The sequence below is a fragment of the Piliocolobus tephrosceles genome, chromosome 21, assembly GCF_002776525.5.
Source record: "Piliocolobus tephrosceles isolate RC106 chromosome 21, ASM277652v3, whole genome shotgun sequence".
Classification (NCBI taxonomy): Eukaryota; Metazoa; Chordata; class Mammalia; order Primates; family Cercopithecidae; genus Piliocolobus; species Piliocolobus tephrosceles.
Window position 1 is genome coordinate 45239508 of NC_045454.1, and position 12148 is coordinate 45251655.

Sequence of the window (12148 nt, forward strand, 5' to 3'; positions counted from 1 at the left end):
ATGGCCAGGTCCCAGGCTGGGGTCACCATGTGAATGGCCAGGTCCCAAGGTCAATGACAGGGACACAGGGCCGACCTAGGGTCTGGGTAGATAGAGCAGAAGGGGAGTAATCCAGGTCGAAATAGGGTCATCAGCAACTGTGACACAGGGTCAGTGTCAGGGTCACCAAGGACCACAGGGGACAGCGGACAGACTCCCAGCAGTCACCGAGGGGTCATCTGGGGGGCACAGTGTCAATGACAAGGTCATGGGGTCAATGACAGGGACATCGGGGTTACATGTACCTTCACATGATAGGGTCCCAGCACGATCCAGCCGCAGAAGCAGTAGCCCAGGTAGATGACGGCGACGCAGCAGCAGAAACGCATGACGCTGGGCAGGGCCACCCGCAGTGTGGCGATGAGGATCTGGGTTGGGGCAGAGGGAGCTTCGTTAAGGGTGTGATCACAACTCAGGTCAGCTGTGGGCACCCAGATGGGGGTGAGAGGGGCAGGGCCTTGCCGAGGGCACAGCAGGTGTGGCCATGGGAGCCAGTGGGTGCCTAGAAGGGTCGTGGCCGTGTCTGAGGGGGTCTGAGGGCACCGCATGGCTGGACTCAGCAGGGTGGGCACAAAGGAGCAGGCTCCCAGGGCCCCGCCCAGGTCCAGCGACAGATATATCTGGTGTGGGCAGGTAGGAGGAGGCGGCTTGCAAGCGGTCATTGGTCGGGGCTGGTGAGTGCTGGGTGCGTAGGGATTTATTTGGAGGGTGTGGGGTAACCATGCGGAAGGCCCAGCATTGTAGTTGTAGTTGTGGAAGAAGCTCACGTTGTAGTTGTGGAAGAAGGTCAGGTAGCGGATCACGCCCACCCACACCAGCAGCGTCGAGGTGCCCAGGAGGATGCTGCAGACGTCGTAGCTCGCCAAGTTCTGCGGGTGGGAGCTGCATCAACCTACCTGGCCCAGCCCTTCCTGTGGAGGGCCTGGGGGAGGATATAGCCCTGGATAGGCACTGACAGCAGGGATGGGACCTGGGGCCCAGGGTGTGGGCAGGACGTACCTTGGCCTCGATGCCAATCTTCATGATGGTGCCCGAGATGGTGAGCACATCGCTGGTGACCAGCAGGATGTACCAGCCATTGACAAATTCCAGCCGCTCCCACAGGCTGATGACCCGTCCCCGCTGCCGCCACATGAACCCCACAAACTCCTGCAGAAGGCAGGCGGGGTGAGCGCCTGACCAGGCACAGGACCCTCGAAGCCCTGGCTTCTATCTCCCCAGGGCAAGGCGGGGAGGACACCGGCACACGTGACGCAGGAGCCTCACATTCTGCAGCAGGAAGCCTCGAAGGAGCGAGCGGGCACAGAGGAGGAAGGACAGGGAGCACGTGAGGATGACCACCACGTCAAACAGGAGCCGGAAGCTGTTATCTCCTGTGGGGAGGGCACAGCAGGTAGGGCCAAGGGTGGCATGGAGCCTTGGGAGGCCAGCGCTGGTGCCAGGCCAGGCTGGAGACCTAGGGGGCTGCACGGCTGGTTTTGGTTGGTCAGTGGGGCTCAGGGCTTGCTTGGGGTGAGTCAAGAACCCCGGTCAGCGCTGGTCTGGGGCTTGGAGGATCCCAGGACAGGACAGGGTCCCTGATCTGTGCTGATCTGAGGCTCAGCGGATTCCTAGGGAGGTCAGGGCCCCAGGCAGCGCTGCTCTGGGGCTTGGGGAATCCCAGGACAGGCCAGGGCCCCTGGTCAGCGCTGCTCTGGGGCTCAGGGGCTCACCGTGCCGGAAGACACTGGGGTGCTTACACTCCTGGATGTGGGCCTGGGTCTCCAGGCTGATGGGGATCCGCCCACTGTGTGCTTTGTTGTCAAACGTGATCTGTGGGGGCCAGTTGGGGGCAGAGTAAACCTTGGCAGCCCCAAGCCCCAAGGTCCACATGACAGGTGGCCTGACAGACCCCGGGCTCCCTCCCTCATCACCCGCACGCTTGCCCTTGGCCAATGCTTCCAAGACACTCCCTGACCAGGTCCCTGCCCTGGAACTCAGGAGCCCTGTGGGTCCCCGGGGGGGCCTCACCAGGACGCTGAAGGTATAGCAGTCCGGGATCTCATTATTGATGAGGCTCTGGAGGTTAATGGTCTTCAGTCGGAAGTGGATGGTGACATTGACCAGCCTAGGCAGGAGGCTCGGGTGAGGGGCAGGGGCGTCTTCGGGTCCTTTCCAGCCCCAAGTGCCAGAGCCCCTGCCACGTGCTGACTCTGCAGCTGGTAGGGGAAGTGCTTACCCAGCAGGTGCCAGTGCAGGCGGGGGGCCCTGTCCCCACCTTAGGGAAGTAGCTACTGGGGTGAGAGTGCCCTAATGTGCTGCCTCCCCCACCCTGGGCCCCCCTTGAGCGAGCAGGCAGTACTTGTGGAATTTGAGCGTGAGGTTCTTGTAACTGGAGCTGCCTTCCAAGAGGGCGAGATCGTCACTGGGGGATGGAGGGGGCCGCTCGGGGGGATCCACCTGGATGCAGTCTGAGGACAGGGAGTCAGGGAAGGGCCTCAGGGGGCAGGGGAGGCCAGGCTGGTCTCCCCGGAGTCCCCAGTGGCCTTCTTTCCTGTGCTTCCCCAGGGCTGGGTCACTCCTACAGGCCTGGCACTCTCTGGGCCGGCGGATATTTACTGAATGAACCATATTAAGAAATAACACCTGGTGCTTTCTATGTGGCAAGAGTCACATTCACACTAAGCATATTTTTTTTTCTTTTCTTTTTTTTTTTTTTTGAGACAGGGTCTCACTCTGTCACCCAGCGTGGAGTGCAGTGGCATGATCATAGCTTACTGCAGCCTCAATCTCCCGGACTCAAGTGATCCTCCTGCCTCAGCCTCCTGAGCAGCTGGAACCACAGGGGCACGCCACCACACCCGGCTAATATTTTTGTACGTAGAGACAAGGCCTTCCTACGTTGCCCAGGCTGGTCTCAAACTCCGGGCCTCAAGCAGTCCTCCCTCCTCAGCCTCCCAAAGTGCTGGTATAGGCATGAGCCACCGTGCCCAGCCACAGCTGCTGATTTTAATCCCAGTAGCTCAGGCGCCAAACAGCGAAGCCCCGCCTTGCCCACTCACCAGTAACCACCATTGGATCAATGTCAAATGTGTCGTTGGCCGGGTCCACATGGCCTCGGTGGTAGTACCGCTGGCAGATAGCAAGCCCTGAGCCATTGGTCCAAGGATCACCCCTGCCATGGACATACGCATACCGGCCCAGTGACACGTCAGGCAACGCCAGGTACTGTGGGCAGAGAAGGGGAGGGCCTGTGAGTCCGGCCCACTCTCTGCAGCCTGCACACCTGCACCCGCCCGCCCACCAGCACCTGGTCTACAGCATGGAAGATGGCCTGGTACAGCTGCTCCCGCGTGTAGGCTGCGAAGGTGTCATCCGCCCCATCCGAGTAGCCCAGCAGGAAGAGGTGTCGGAAGGCAATGGTGTTCTCTTCCCGGAATGTCACAGCCAGCTGATTACTGAGCCCAAACAGGATGAGCTGGGGAGAGGGTAGCGGAGGTTGGCATGGCTAGGATGGGGATTGGGGAATATCTTCCTCGGGGCACAGGCAGAGGAAGAGGACAGGGAGGGACCTAGAGATGTCCACTAAGATGGGGCAGGGCCCTGCTAACTTGGGCTACAAACACGGATTTCACTTGTGCATTTCTTTGCTTTAATTTCACCCCAACTCCTGGCATAAGCTCCATGCCATGCCGACCACTGTGTCCTCCCCCATACAACACGGGATGGGCACTCACATATCTCACTGCAGGGACTAATGTTCATTAAATGTTTACTGGATGTCAGATTCTGTGTTAAACCCAAACTTTCAGGGTAAGTACCATGACTGGGTTCCTTTTCTTTTCTTTCTTTTTTTTTTTTGAGACAGAATCTCACTCTGTCACCCAGGCTGGAGTGCAGTGGCATGATCTCGGCTCACTGCAAGCTCCATCTCCTGGGTTCTCACCATTCTCCTGCCTCAGCCTCCCGAGTAGCTGGGACTACAGGCACCCGCCACCACACCCGGCTAATCTTTTGTATTTTCAGTAGAGACGGGGTTTCACCGTGTTAGCCAGGATGGTCTCGATCTCCTGACCTCGTGATCCGCCCGCCTCGGCCTCCCAAAGTGCTAGGATTACAGGCATGAGCCACCGCACCCAGCCTTTTCTTTTTTTTTTTTTTGAGACAGAGTCTCACTCTGTTGCCCAAGCTGGAGTGCCATGGTATGATCTCAGCTCACAACCTCTACCTCCCAGGTTCAAGCGATTCTCCTGTCTCAGCCTCCTGAGTAGCTGAGTTACAGGCACCTGCCATCACACTCAGCTAATTTTTGTATTTTCAGTAGAGACGGGGCTTTGCAATGTTGGCCAGGCTGTCTGAAACTCCTGGCCTCAAATGATCCGTCCACTTCAGCCTCCCAAAGTGCTGGGATTATAGGCATGAGCCACCATGCCTGGCCAATTGGGTCCCTTTCCCAAGGGAAAATTAGAGGCATGGTGACACGCTAAAGTCAGCCCAAGACATGAAGCAAGCACTTAGGGCAGTGGCTGGGTCTGATTCATCTTGGGGCTCCCAGAGTCCAGCACAGGGTCTGGCATGGGGGAGGGAGAACCAACTATCTGTGCAGCCATTGGGTCAACATGGTGTCAGACTGCCTGGGTTCAAATCCCAGCTGCCAATGTTCTGTTGCTGTGTGACTTTGGGCAAGTCTCTTAACCTCTCTGAGCCTCAGAGGTAGCTTTTTTTTTTTTTTTTTTGAGACAGAGTCTTGCTCTATTGCCCAGGCTGGAGTGCAGTGGCACGATTTCAGCTCACGGCAACCTCTACTTCCCAGTTCAAGCGATTCTCCTGCCTCAGCCTCCCAAGTAGCTGGGATTACAGGCACCTGCCACCATGCACGGCTAATTTTTTTGTATTTTTAGTAGAGATGGGGTTTCACCATGCTGGCCAGACTGGTCTTGAACTCCCAGCCTCAAGTGATCCACCGGCCTCAGCCTCCCAAAGTGCTGCTTTAAGACTCTTCTTCAAGGAGTACAGCAGCCATAGGTGGCCTTCGGCTGGGGCCCCTGCTTGGCTGTCCTCACCTGCACCGTGACCACCAGGATCTTGACCACCTGCAGCATCAGCTTGCAGGGCTTGCGGCCCTTGGCTCGAAACTTGTCGCAGGGACTCATGAAAAAGTATTTGAGACGACGGCGAAGGTCTTCCTCTTCTGGGGGTGTTGGAGGGGCCGGCGAAGGCCCCGCCTGGGTCCCATACCCAGGGTTGGGGGTCAGAAGCCGCTCGGTCTCTGTGGGAATAGGAGAGGGTGCTGGGGTGAGGCCTGGGCAACTCCCATTTTCCCCTTTATCCAACCAGGAAGGCAGCACACACCCTATCTTCATGTCCCCATGCTCCTGCCAAGGAAGAGTTCCGAGAGGTCTAAAGAAAACCAGAAAAGCTGCAACGTTGTCTGTATCTATGCACCAGTCCTGCTCAGAGGTTATGAGCTGGGGTTCAGGAGGTACAGGGCCTGGGCTGATTCCTGCCCCTCCTCCCGCTCACCAGCTCTCTAAGTCTCAGTTTCCTCATCTGCAAAATGGGGCAGTCATCATGTCTCATGGGAACGCTAAGGACTGGATGCTTATGAAGCATTGATCACAGGGGCTGGTCCATGGTGAACGTCAGAACGTTTCATCAATGTTCTCGTTATTGATCTGTGGGGAGAGAATGAACTGCTCCCACCGGCTTTTCTTTTTTTTTTTTTATTTTTTGAGACGGAGTCTCGCTCTGTCTCCCGGGCTGGAGTGCAGTGGCCAGATCTCAGCTCACTGCAAACTCCGCCTCCCGGGTTTACGCCATTCTCCTGCCTCAGCCTCCCAAGTAGCTGGGACTACAGGTGCCTGCCACCTCGCCCGGCTAGTTTTTTTTTTTTTTTTTTTTGTATTTTTTTTTAGTAGAGACGGGGTTTCACCGTATTAGCCAGGATGGTCTTGATCTCCTGACCTCGTGATCCACCCGTCTCGGCCTCCCAAAGTGCTGGGATTACAGGCTTGAGCCACCGCGCCCGGCCTCCCATGGGCTTTTCACTGGGCATTCAAGGCTCCTGAGCTCATCCCAGCTCCAGGTTCCAGACATGAGCATAGAACTCAGCCTGTATTCTAGGTTTGTCTGGACAGATACCCAAAAGATGACCTCTGGGTTCATTATAACCTGGCCCATCAGCTGACACTCTCAGAAGCCAAAGACCTGGAGAAGGGGAATTGACAATATAAGTAATAATAATGGAACACATTCGCTAAAGACTCATTTTATCTCCCTGAAAAGCACCAGCTCCTGGAAATCGTGCAGCCCTAGCATCAAATCCTAGACCTGTCACTTTCCAGTAGGGTGACTCCAGGTACCTCCCTGAGCTCCATCTCCTCATCCGAAGAGTGGAAATTTTATAAAGGCTACCCCTTGGCTGGGCTCAGTGGCTCATCCTGTTATCCCAACGGCTTTGGAAGGCCAAGGTGGGACGATTGCTTGAGCCCAGAGTTTGAGACCAGCCTAGGTAATACAGCAAGACCTCCCTCTCTACAAAAAAAAAAAAAAAAAAAAAATGTAAATAGTCAGGTGTGGTGACGGCTCATGCCCGTAGTTAGTAGCTGGGACTCCTTCTACCTGGGAGGCTGAGTTGGGAGGTCACTTGAGCCCAGGAGTTCAATGTTACAATGAGCTAGGATTATGCCACTGCACTACAGCCCGGGTAACAAAAAAAAAAAAAAAGTCTCTTAAAAAAAAAGTCCACCCTTTCCTTGAGCCCTAAGGTTGAGATCCTGAAGCTGCTCTGAGAATTCAGTGAGACACAGCAGACAAAGACCTCTTCAGCAAACACAAGCTGTTCTAATCACTGTTTTATTTTTTTTTCCAGCCTAACTGTGAGATCTAAGGTTTCAGCAACTGCTGGAGTCAAAACCGGTCACAGTAGCCCAGAATTGTCCCTGTCACACCCCCATGGGGATGTGCTTTCTAGGGCCTGGCCCCCGGCCTAGCAAAGCTGTCAGGATAAATGTGTGCACTGTCAGAACCTCCTATGCCGAGAAGGACAAGTTCCCGGCCCCTCCCTTTGCAATGGGATGCTGCTGTGACTGTTTACCACAAAGTCAGAGGGCAGGGCCCGTCTACAGAGCTGAGAGTACAGCTAACCCACCCGACCCTGCTAGCTGGGACACCGGGACACCTATCAGGTAGGGGTCCCCAGCTAGCTCCAGAAGGGGAAGCTAACACAAAGGGTCTTCCTCTAGCCTCCCCGAGGAGGGGTGGCATCAGAATTGGCTGGAAGCCCGAATTTAAGAAGACTGCGCTTCCCCCGGTTTGGAAAGCTAAAACTGAGTTAATCTCCTGGGGGCAGTCCCTCCAGCTCTCCCCGCTGGAGTTTAGGCGAGCTGAGCATTTGTCTCCTGGAACCAGGAGGGGAAGCCTGGGAGTCTCACGCGCGGGTTGGAGAAGCTGGTGCCCGCTGTCTGAGTTCCAGCCCAAGTTGAGCAATCGGAACCTAGGCTCCCAGTGGAAATCCCAGGAACCTCGCCGGCCCAAAGGGAGAAGCTGGCGGCCCGGCGCGATCGCTGCCTGAGTTTGGGAACCCAGCAGAGCCTGGCTTCAGGAGGGAGAATCGGAGAGGCTGGTGCCCACCCGCCGCCCAAGTTCTAGGAGCCGTCTGCCCATTTCTCCACCGTGAAGAAGCTGAAAAGTCAGCGCTGGAGCTTAGAAAAAGAGAGACTGGGAGCTCCGCCGCCCCAGGTCGGAGAAGCAGCCCGCCCGCCTGAGTTCCGGGCCCCACGGTGCCGCCCGCGCCCTCACCTGAGCCGCGCGGACCCGCCGGGTCTGTCATGCTGGGGCGGGAGCGCACGACGCAGGCGGGTACCGCGGGACAGCCCGGGTCCGATCGCCCGCCGCTGTCACTGCGACCTCGCTCCCTCGCGGCGCGGCTTCAAACCCTCCGGCATCAGCTGATCGGTGCCTCGGTCACGTGACCCGGTAGCCCAGAACCCCTCACGTGACCGCCTCTGGTCCCGCCCCCTGCGCCACGACAACGCTTGCCCGAACAGCGCGCATGCGTACTTCAACCGGCGCCCTCTGGGTCGAAGGCAGTCGCCAGGTCCTAGCGCCGACGTGCTCTGGGTGGCGGGGGATGGGCTGACTCTGAGCTTGGCAGCGACGAGCTCCGCCCTGGCTCCCGGCCGTGCCCCGAATCCGGTGCCAGGCTCGTGACTTCCATGTCCAGAGCTTGACCCCTTATCCTCGTTGGTGCCTGGTGATGACCCTGCGTACTATCTCAACGCTGTCTTCCTCTTTCTTCCAGAAACTCCTTTTACCCTTCTCCAGCGGATTTTCAGCAAACACGATTTCCTAATTATGTATCAAATAGAACCACTTATCCCCACCCCTATGGCCCCCAGCCCAGAGTCTTCCAACATTCCTGGCCTGGATCTTTGCGGCAACCTCCTCCCTGATCTCAGCCTCCCTCCACTCCACTCTCTACCCAGCAGCCACAAGGATCTTCAAAGAATACTGCCTATCCGTCCTGCGAGAACCTGCCCTCGGCTTCCCATTGCTCTGGACTGACAGGCAGAGTCCCCACTCTCGTCTATCAGGGCCCTCTGATTTGGCCCCTACCTCCACCCAAAGCTCAACTTTCTGTAGCCCCAGAGCCTTTGCAAACTTTTGCCCTGGAGCGTAATGGTTAAGAATTTGGACTCTGGAGGGCAATTGGGATTTAAATTTAGGCACTGACAAATGCCACTTCTACATCTTCCAAAGTCCCTTCAACTCCAAGCTGAGCGCAGTGGGTGGTGGCATGCACCTGCAATCCCAGCTACTCGCTACTCGGGAGGCTAAGGTGGGAGGATCGCTTGAGCCCAGGAGGTCGAGGTTGCAGTGACTATGACCACACCACTGCACTCCAGCCTGGGCAACAGAGCAAGACTGTCTAAAACAAAACAAAACAAAGCAAACAAAAAAATATATATATGTGCCTCAATTTTCTCATTTGCAAAATGCGGAGATTCAATCAAAGTCATCTACCTCCTGGGGCTGTTGAGAGGATTAAATGAGAGAATACAAAAGCTATTGCATAAGGCTGGGCAAACAGTACTGATTATTAAATTAGTGATTATTGGGATTATAAAATCCTTCATTGAGAAAACTGCCTACCATTTATATCAGAAGTCTTGTTACGCTTCTCCTAGAATATACCATATCCTGTAATTATTTTTTAAGTATTCTGAATTTAATATCTGCGAGCTCCATGCAGGTCGAGGCCGTACTTATCTTGTTCCCTGCTGAGACCCCAGCAATCCAGAGATGTTTGTTGATTGCATAAATGAGCAACCTCTTTTTTTGCTTCCTGCAGAGACCCCAGCAATCCAGAGATGTTTGTTGATTGCATACATGAACAGCCTCTTTTTGTCCACTTGTGTGCCTACTGTGTGGGCTTTGAAGAGCAAGGGGTAAGTGAGGGGAACAAAGAGTGGTGACTAGTGGGATGGACCAGGGTGAGGCATTGTGGGTTAAACTGGAAAGTCTGGCCGGTGGCACTCCAGGGCCTAAGAAGGAAGCCAGGACACTGGAGCTCCAGATTGTGGCTGGTCCTGGCCACACTGTCCCATCTCTGGAGCAAGGGGCTGTGCTCAGAAAGAAAGCACAAAAGGCAAGGCACGACACAGAACCCTGAGGAAGTGGGAGGATTTTACTAACTGCACAACACACAACTTCCCCAGGCCCCCGAGGATGCCCGAGTCCCCTTCAGCCATCAGGCCCCAGCAGTGCCGCTTGCTTCTGCACCCACTCTGGACTCTCGCCGGTAGGGAGGGCTGGGCTGACAGTGTCACCAGTGGGAGAGCAGGGGTCAGGGTGGGACACAGGGTCGGGATCAGGGCTGGGCACAGGATCAGGGTCTGGGCTGGGCGCAGGATCAGGGTCTGGGCTGGGCACAAGGTCAGGACCAGCATCGTGCCCAGCCTTGGGGTCAGAAGATTCCACAGGAGTAGGGCTGGGGGTGGATCTGGAGCCAGGGAGGGGTTTGGAGCTGGGATCCGGCAGAGTGCCCGGCCCAGAGCCAGGGTCAGGGCTACGGCCAGAGCTGGTGCCAGAGCTGAGGCCCAAGCCAGAGCCGAGCACAGAAACAGCATCAGGACCCAGGAGGGAGACCTGCCCCGGCCTCATCATGGATGCAGGGCTTAGGCCAGGCGCTAGGCCCAGGCCGGCGGCCGCTGCTGCAGCCGCAGCAGCCGCGGCAGCTGCAGCAGCGGCTGCACCCTCATGCACCCGTTTGTGCTTGGTGAGGCTGGAGGCCTGGCCAAAGGCCTTCCCGCAGAGCTGACAGCGATAGGGACGCTCGCCCGAATGCACGTGCAGGTGCTGGAGCAGCGCTGAGCTCTGCCCGAAGGCCTTGGAGCAGTGCGGGCAGGCATAGGGCCGCTCGCCCGTGTGGATGCGCAGGTGGTGTTGCAAGTTGGAGCTCTGCCCGAAGGCTTTGCCGCAGTGGGGGCAGCGGTAGGGGCGTTCGGCCGTGTGTGTGCGCTGGTGCTGCAGCAGCGCCGAGCTCTGCCCGAAGGCCTTGCCGCACTGCGGACACGGGTAGGGCCGCTCGCCCGTGTGCGTGCGCAGGTGTTTGAGGAGCGCGGAGCCCTGGCCGAAGCCCTTGGCGCACACCGGGCACTTGTGGGGCCTCGGGCCGCCGTGCGTGCGCAGGTGCTGCGCCAGGAGCGAGCCGTGCCCGAAGGCCTTGCCACACACCGGGCAGTGGTGCGGCTTCTCCCCGCTGTGGCTGCTGCGATGTTTCAGCAGCGTGGAGCGCCAGCCGAAGGCCTTGCCGCAGGCCGCGCACTGGTACGGCCGCGCCCCGGTATGGATGCCACGGTGCTGCGCCAGGGTGGCACCGTGGCTGAAGGACTTCCCGCAGTCGGGGCAGCGGTACGGCTTCTCACCGCTGTGGGTGCGGCGATGCTGGCTCAGCCCGGAGCTGCGGCGGAAGGCTCGCCCGCAATCCGGGCAGGAGAAGGGCCGGGGCGGGCTGGCGGGGGCGGGGAGCACCGCGGGGCTGGTGGCCAAGACCTGGGGGGTGGCAGTGAGGCCGGGGGAGATGGGGTCCACGTTTGGATCGCCGGGGCTGAGGGTGTCGCTGTTAGGATCGAGAATCAGGGGTACGGGGCCAATCACATCTGGATCGAGGTCGAAACTCGAGGACACGGGGTCGGGATCTTGGGGTTCCGAGCCCGGAGCTTCGGCGTCGGGGTCCAGATCCTCCGAGACGGGCTCCAGATCTTCATAGCTGGGGTCCACGTCTTCCGGGACAGTGTTGAGGTCTTCAGGATCAGGCTCTGGGTCTTCAGAAATGGGGTCCAGATCTTCAGGATTGGGGTCTAGGTCCTCGGAATCAGAGTCGAGCTCTTCATAAACGGGTCTCAGGCCTTTGTGGCCTGGGTTCCTGACCAGGACTGAGCGCCGCATTTCAGGCGCGGATGTGCAGGCAGCTTCTGGGGCAGGACCTGCAAGGGCAAGAATAGAGGGTAGAGGGTAGGTGGGTTCTAGGGGAGCCGGGGGTGTCTTTTGGAGTCTGGTTAGGGATGAGAAAGGGGACCCGGTTGTGCCCTCAGAACCCACTTTTTAAATTTTATTTATTTATTTATTTAGTCTTTTTCTGTCGCTAAGGCTGGAGTGCAATGGCAGGATCTCGGCTCACTGCAACCTCTGCCTCCCAGTTTCAAACAACTCTCCTGCCTTAGCCTCCGGAGTAGCTGGGATTACAGGCGTTCGCCACCACACCTCGCTAATTTTGGTATTTTTAGTAGAGACAAGATTTCACCATGTTGGCCAGGCTGGTCTCAAACTCCTGACCTCAGGTGATCCACCCCCTCAGCCTCCCAAAGTGCTGGGATTACGGACATGAGCCACCGGGCCCAGCCCTACATCTTTATTTTTATTTTTTTGAGATGGAGTCTCACTCTGTCACCCAGGCTAGAGTGCAGTGATGTGATCATAGCTCACTGTAGACTGGAAATCCTGGGCTCAAGCGATCCTCCCACCTGGGCCTCCCAAGTAGCTGGAATTACAGATGCAACACACTCAACTAACTTCAATTCTTTCTTTCTTTCTTTCTTTCTTTCTTTCTTTCTTTCTTTCTTTCTTT

The 12148-nt window shown here is 57.2% G+C and overlaps 2 protein-coding genes across 4 annotated transcripts in view; both read right to left on the reverse strand.

Annotated features, from left to right (window-relative positions):
• The window catches only part of MCOLN1 (mucolipin 1), an 11997-nt gene extending 4001 nt beyond the window's left edge, over window positions 1-7996 (reverse strand). The window contains exons 1-11 of the mRNA XM_023186707.2: window positions 7819-7996; window positions 5082-5287; window positions 3329-3496; window positions 3081-3246; window positions 2381-2489; window positions 2050-2146; window positions 1752-1851; window positions 1306-1412; window positions 1039-1188; window positions 807-908; window positions 285-407 (exon numbers count right to left, since the gene is read on the reverse strand). Of these exons, the coding sequence (XP_023042475.1) occupies window positions 285-407; window positions 807-908; window positions 1039-1188; window positions 1306-1412; window positions 1752-1851; window positions 2050-2146; window positions 2381-2489; window positions 3081-3246; window positions 3329-3496; window positions 5082-5287; window positions 7819-7849 (1359 nt within the window). The 5' untranslated portion in view covers window positions 7850-7996. The remainder of the gene's footprint in view (window positions 1-284; window positions 408-806; window positions 909-1038; window positions 1189-1305; window positions 1413-1751; window positions 1852-2049; window positions 2147-2380; window positions 2490-3080; window positions 3247-3328; window positions 3497-5081; window positions 5288-7818) is intronic.
• Window positions 7997-9686: 1690 nt separating this feature from the next.
• The window catches only part of ZNF358 (zinc finger protein 358), a 4651-nt gene continuing 2189 nt past the window's right edge, over window positions 9687-12148 (reverse strand). For all 3 annotated transcript variants that reach the window (XM_031934853.1, XM_031934854.1, XM_023186769.2), the window contains exon 2: window positions 9687-11507. In XM_031934853.1, the coding sequence (XP_031790713.1) occupies window positions 9763-11507 (1745 nt within the window). In that variant the 3' untranslated portion in view covers window positions 9687-9762. The remainder of the gene's footprint in view (window positions 11508-12148) is intronic.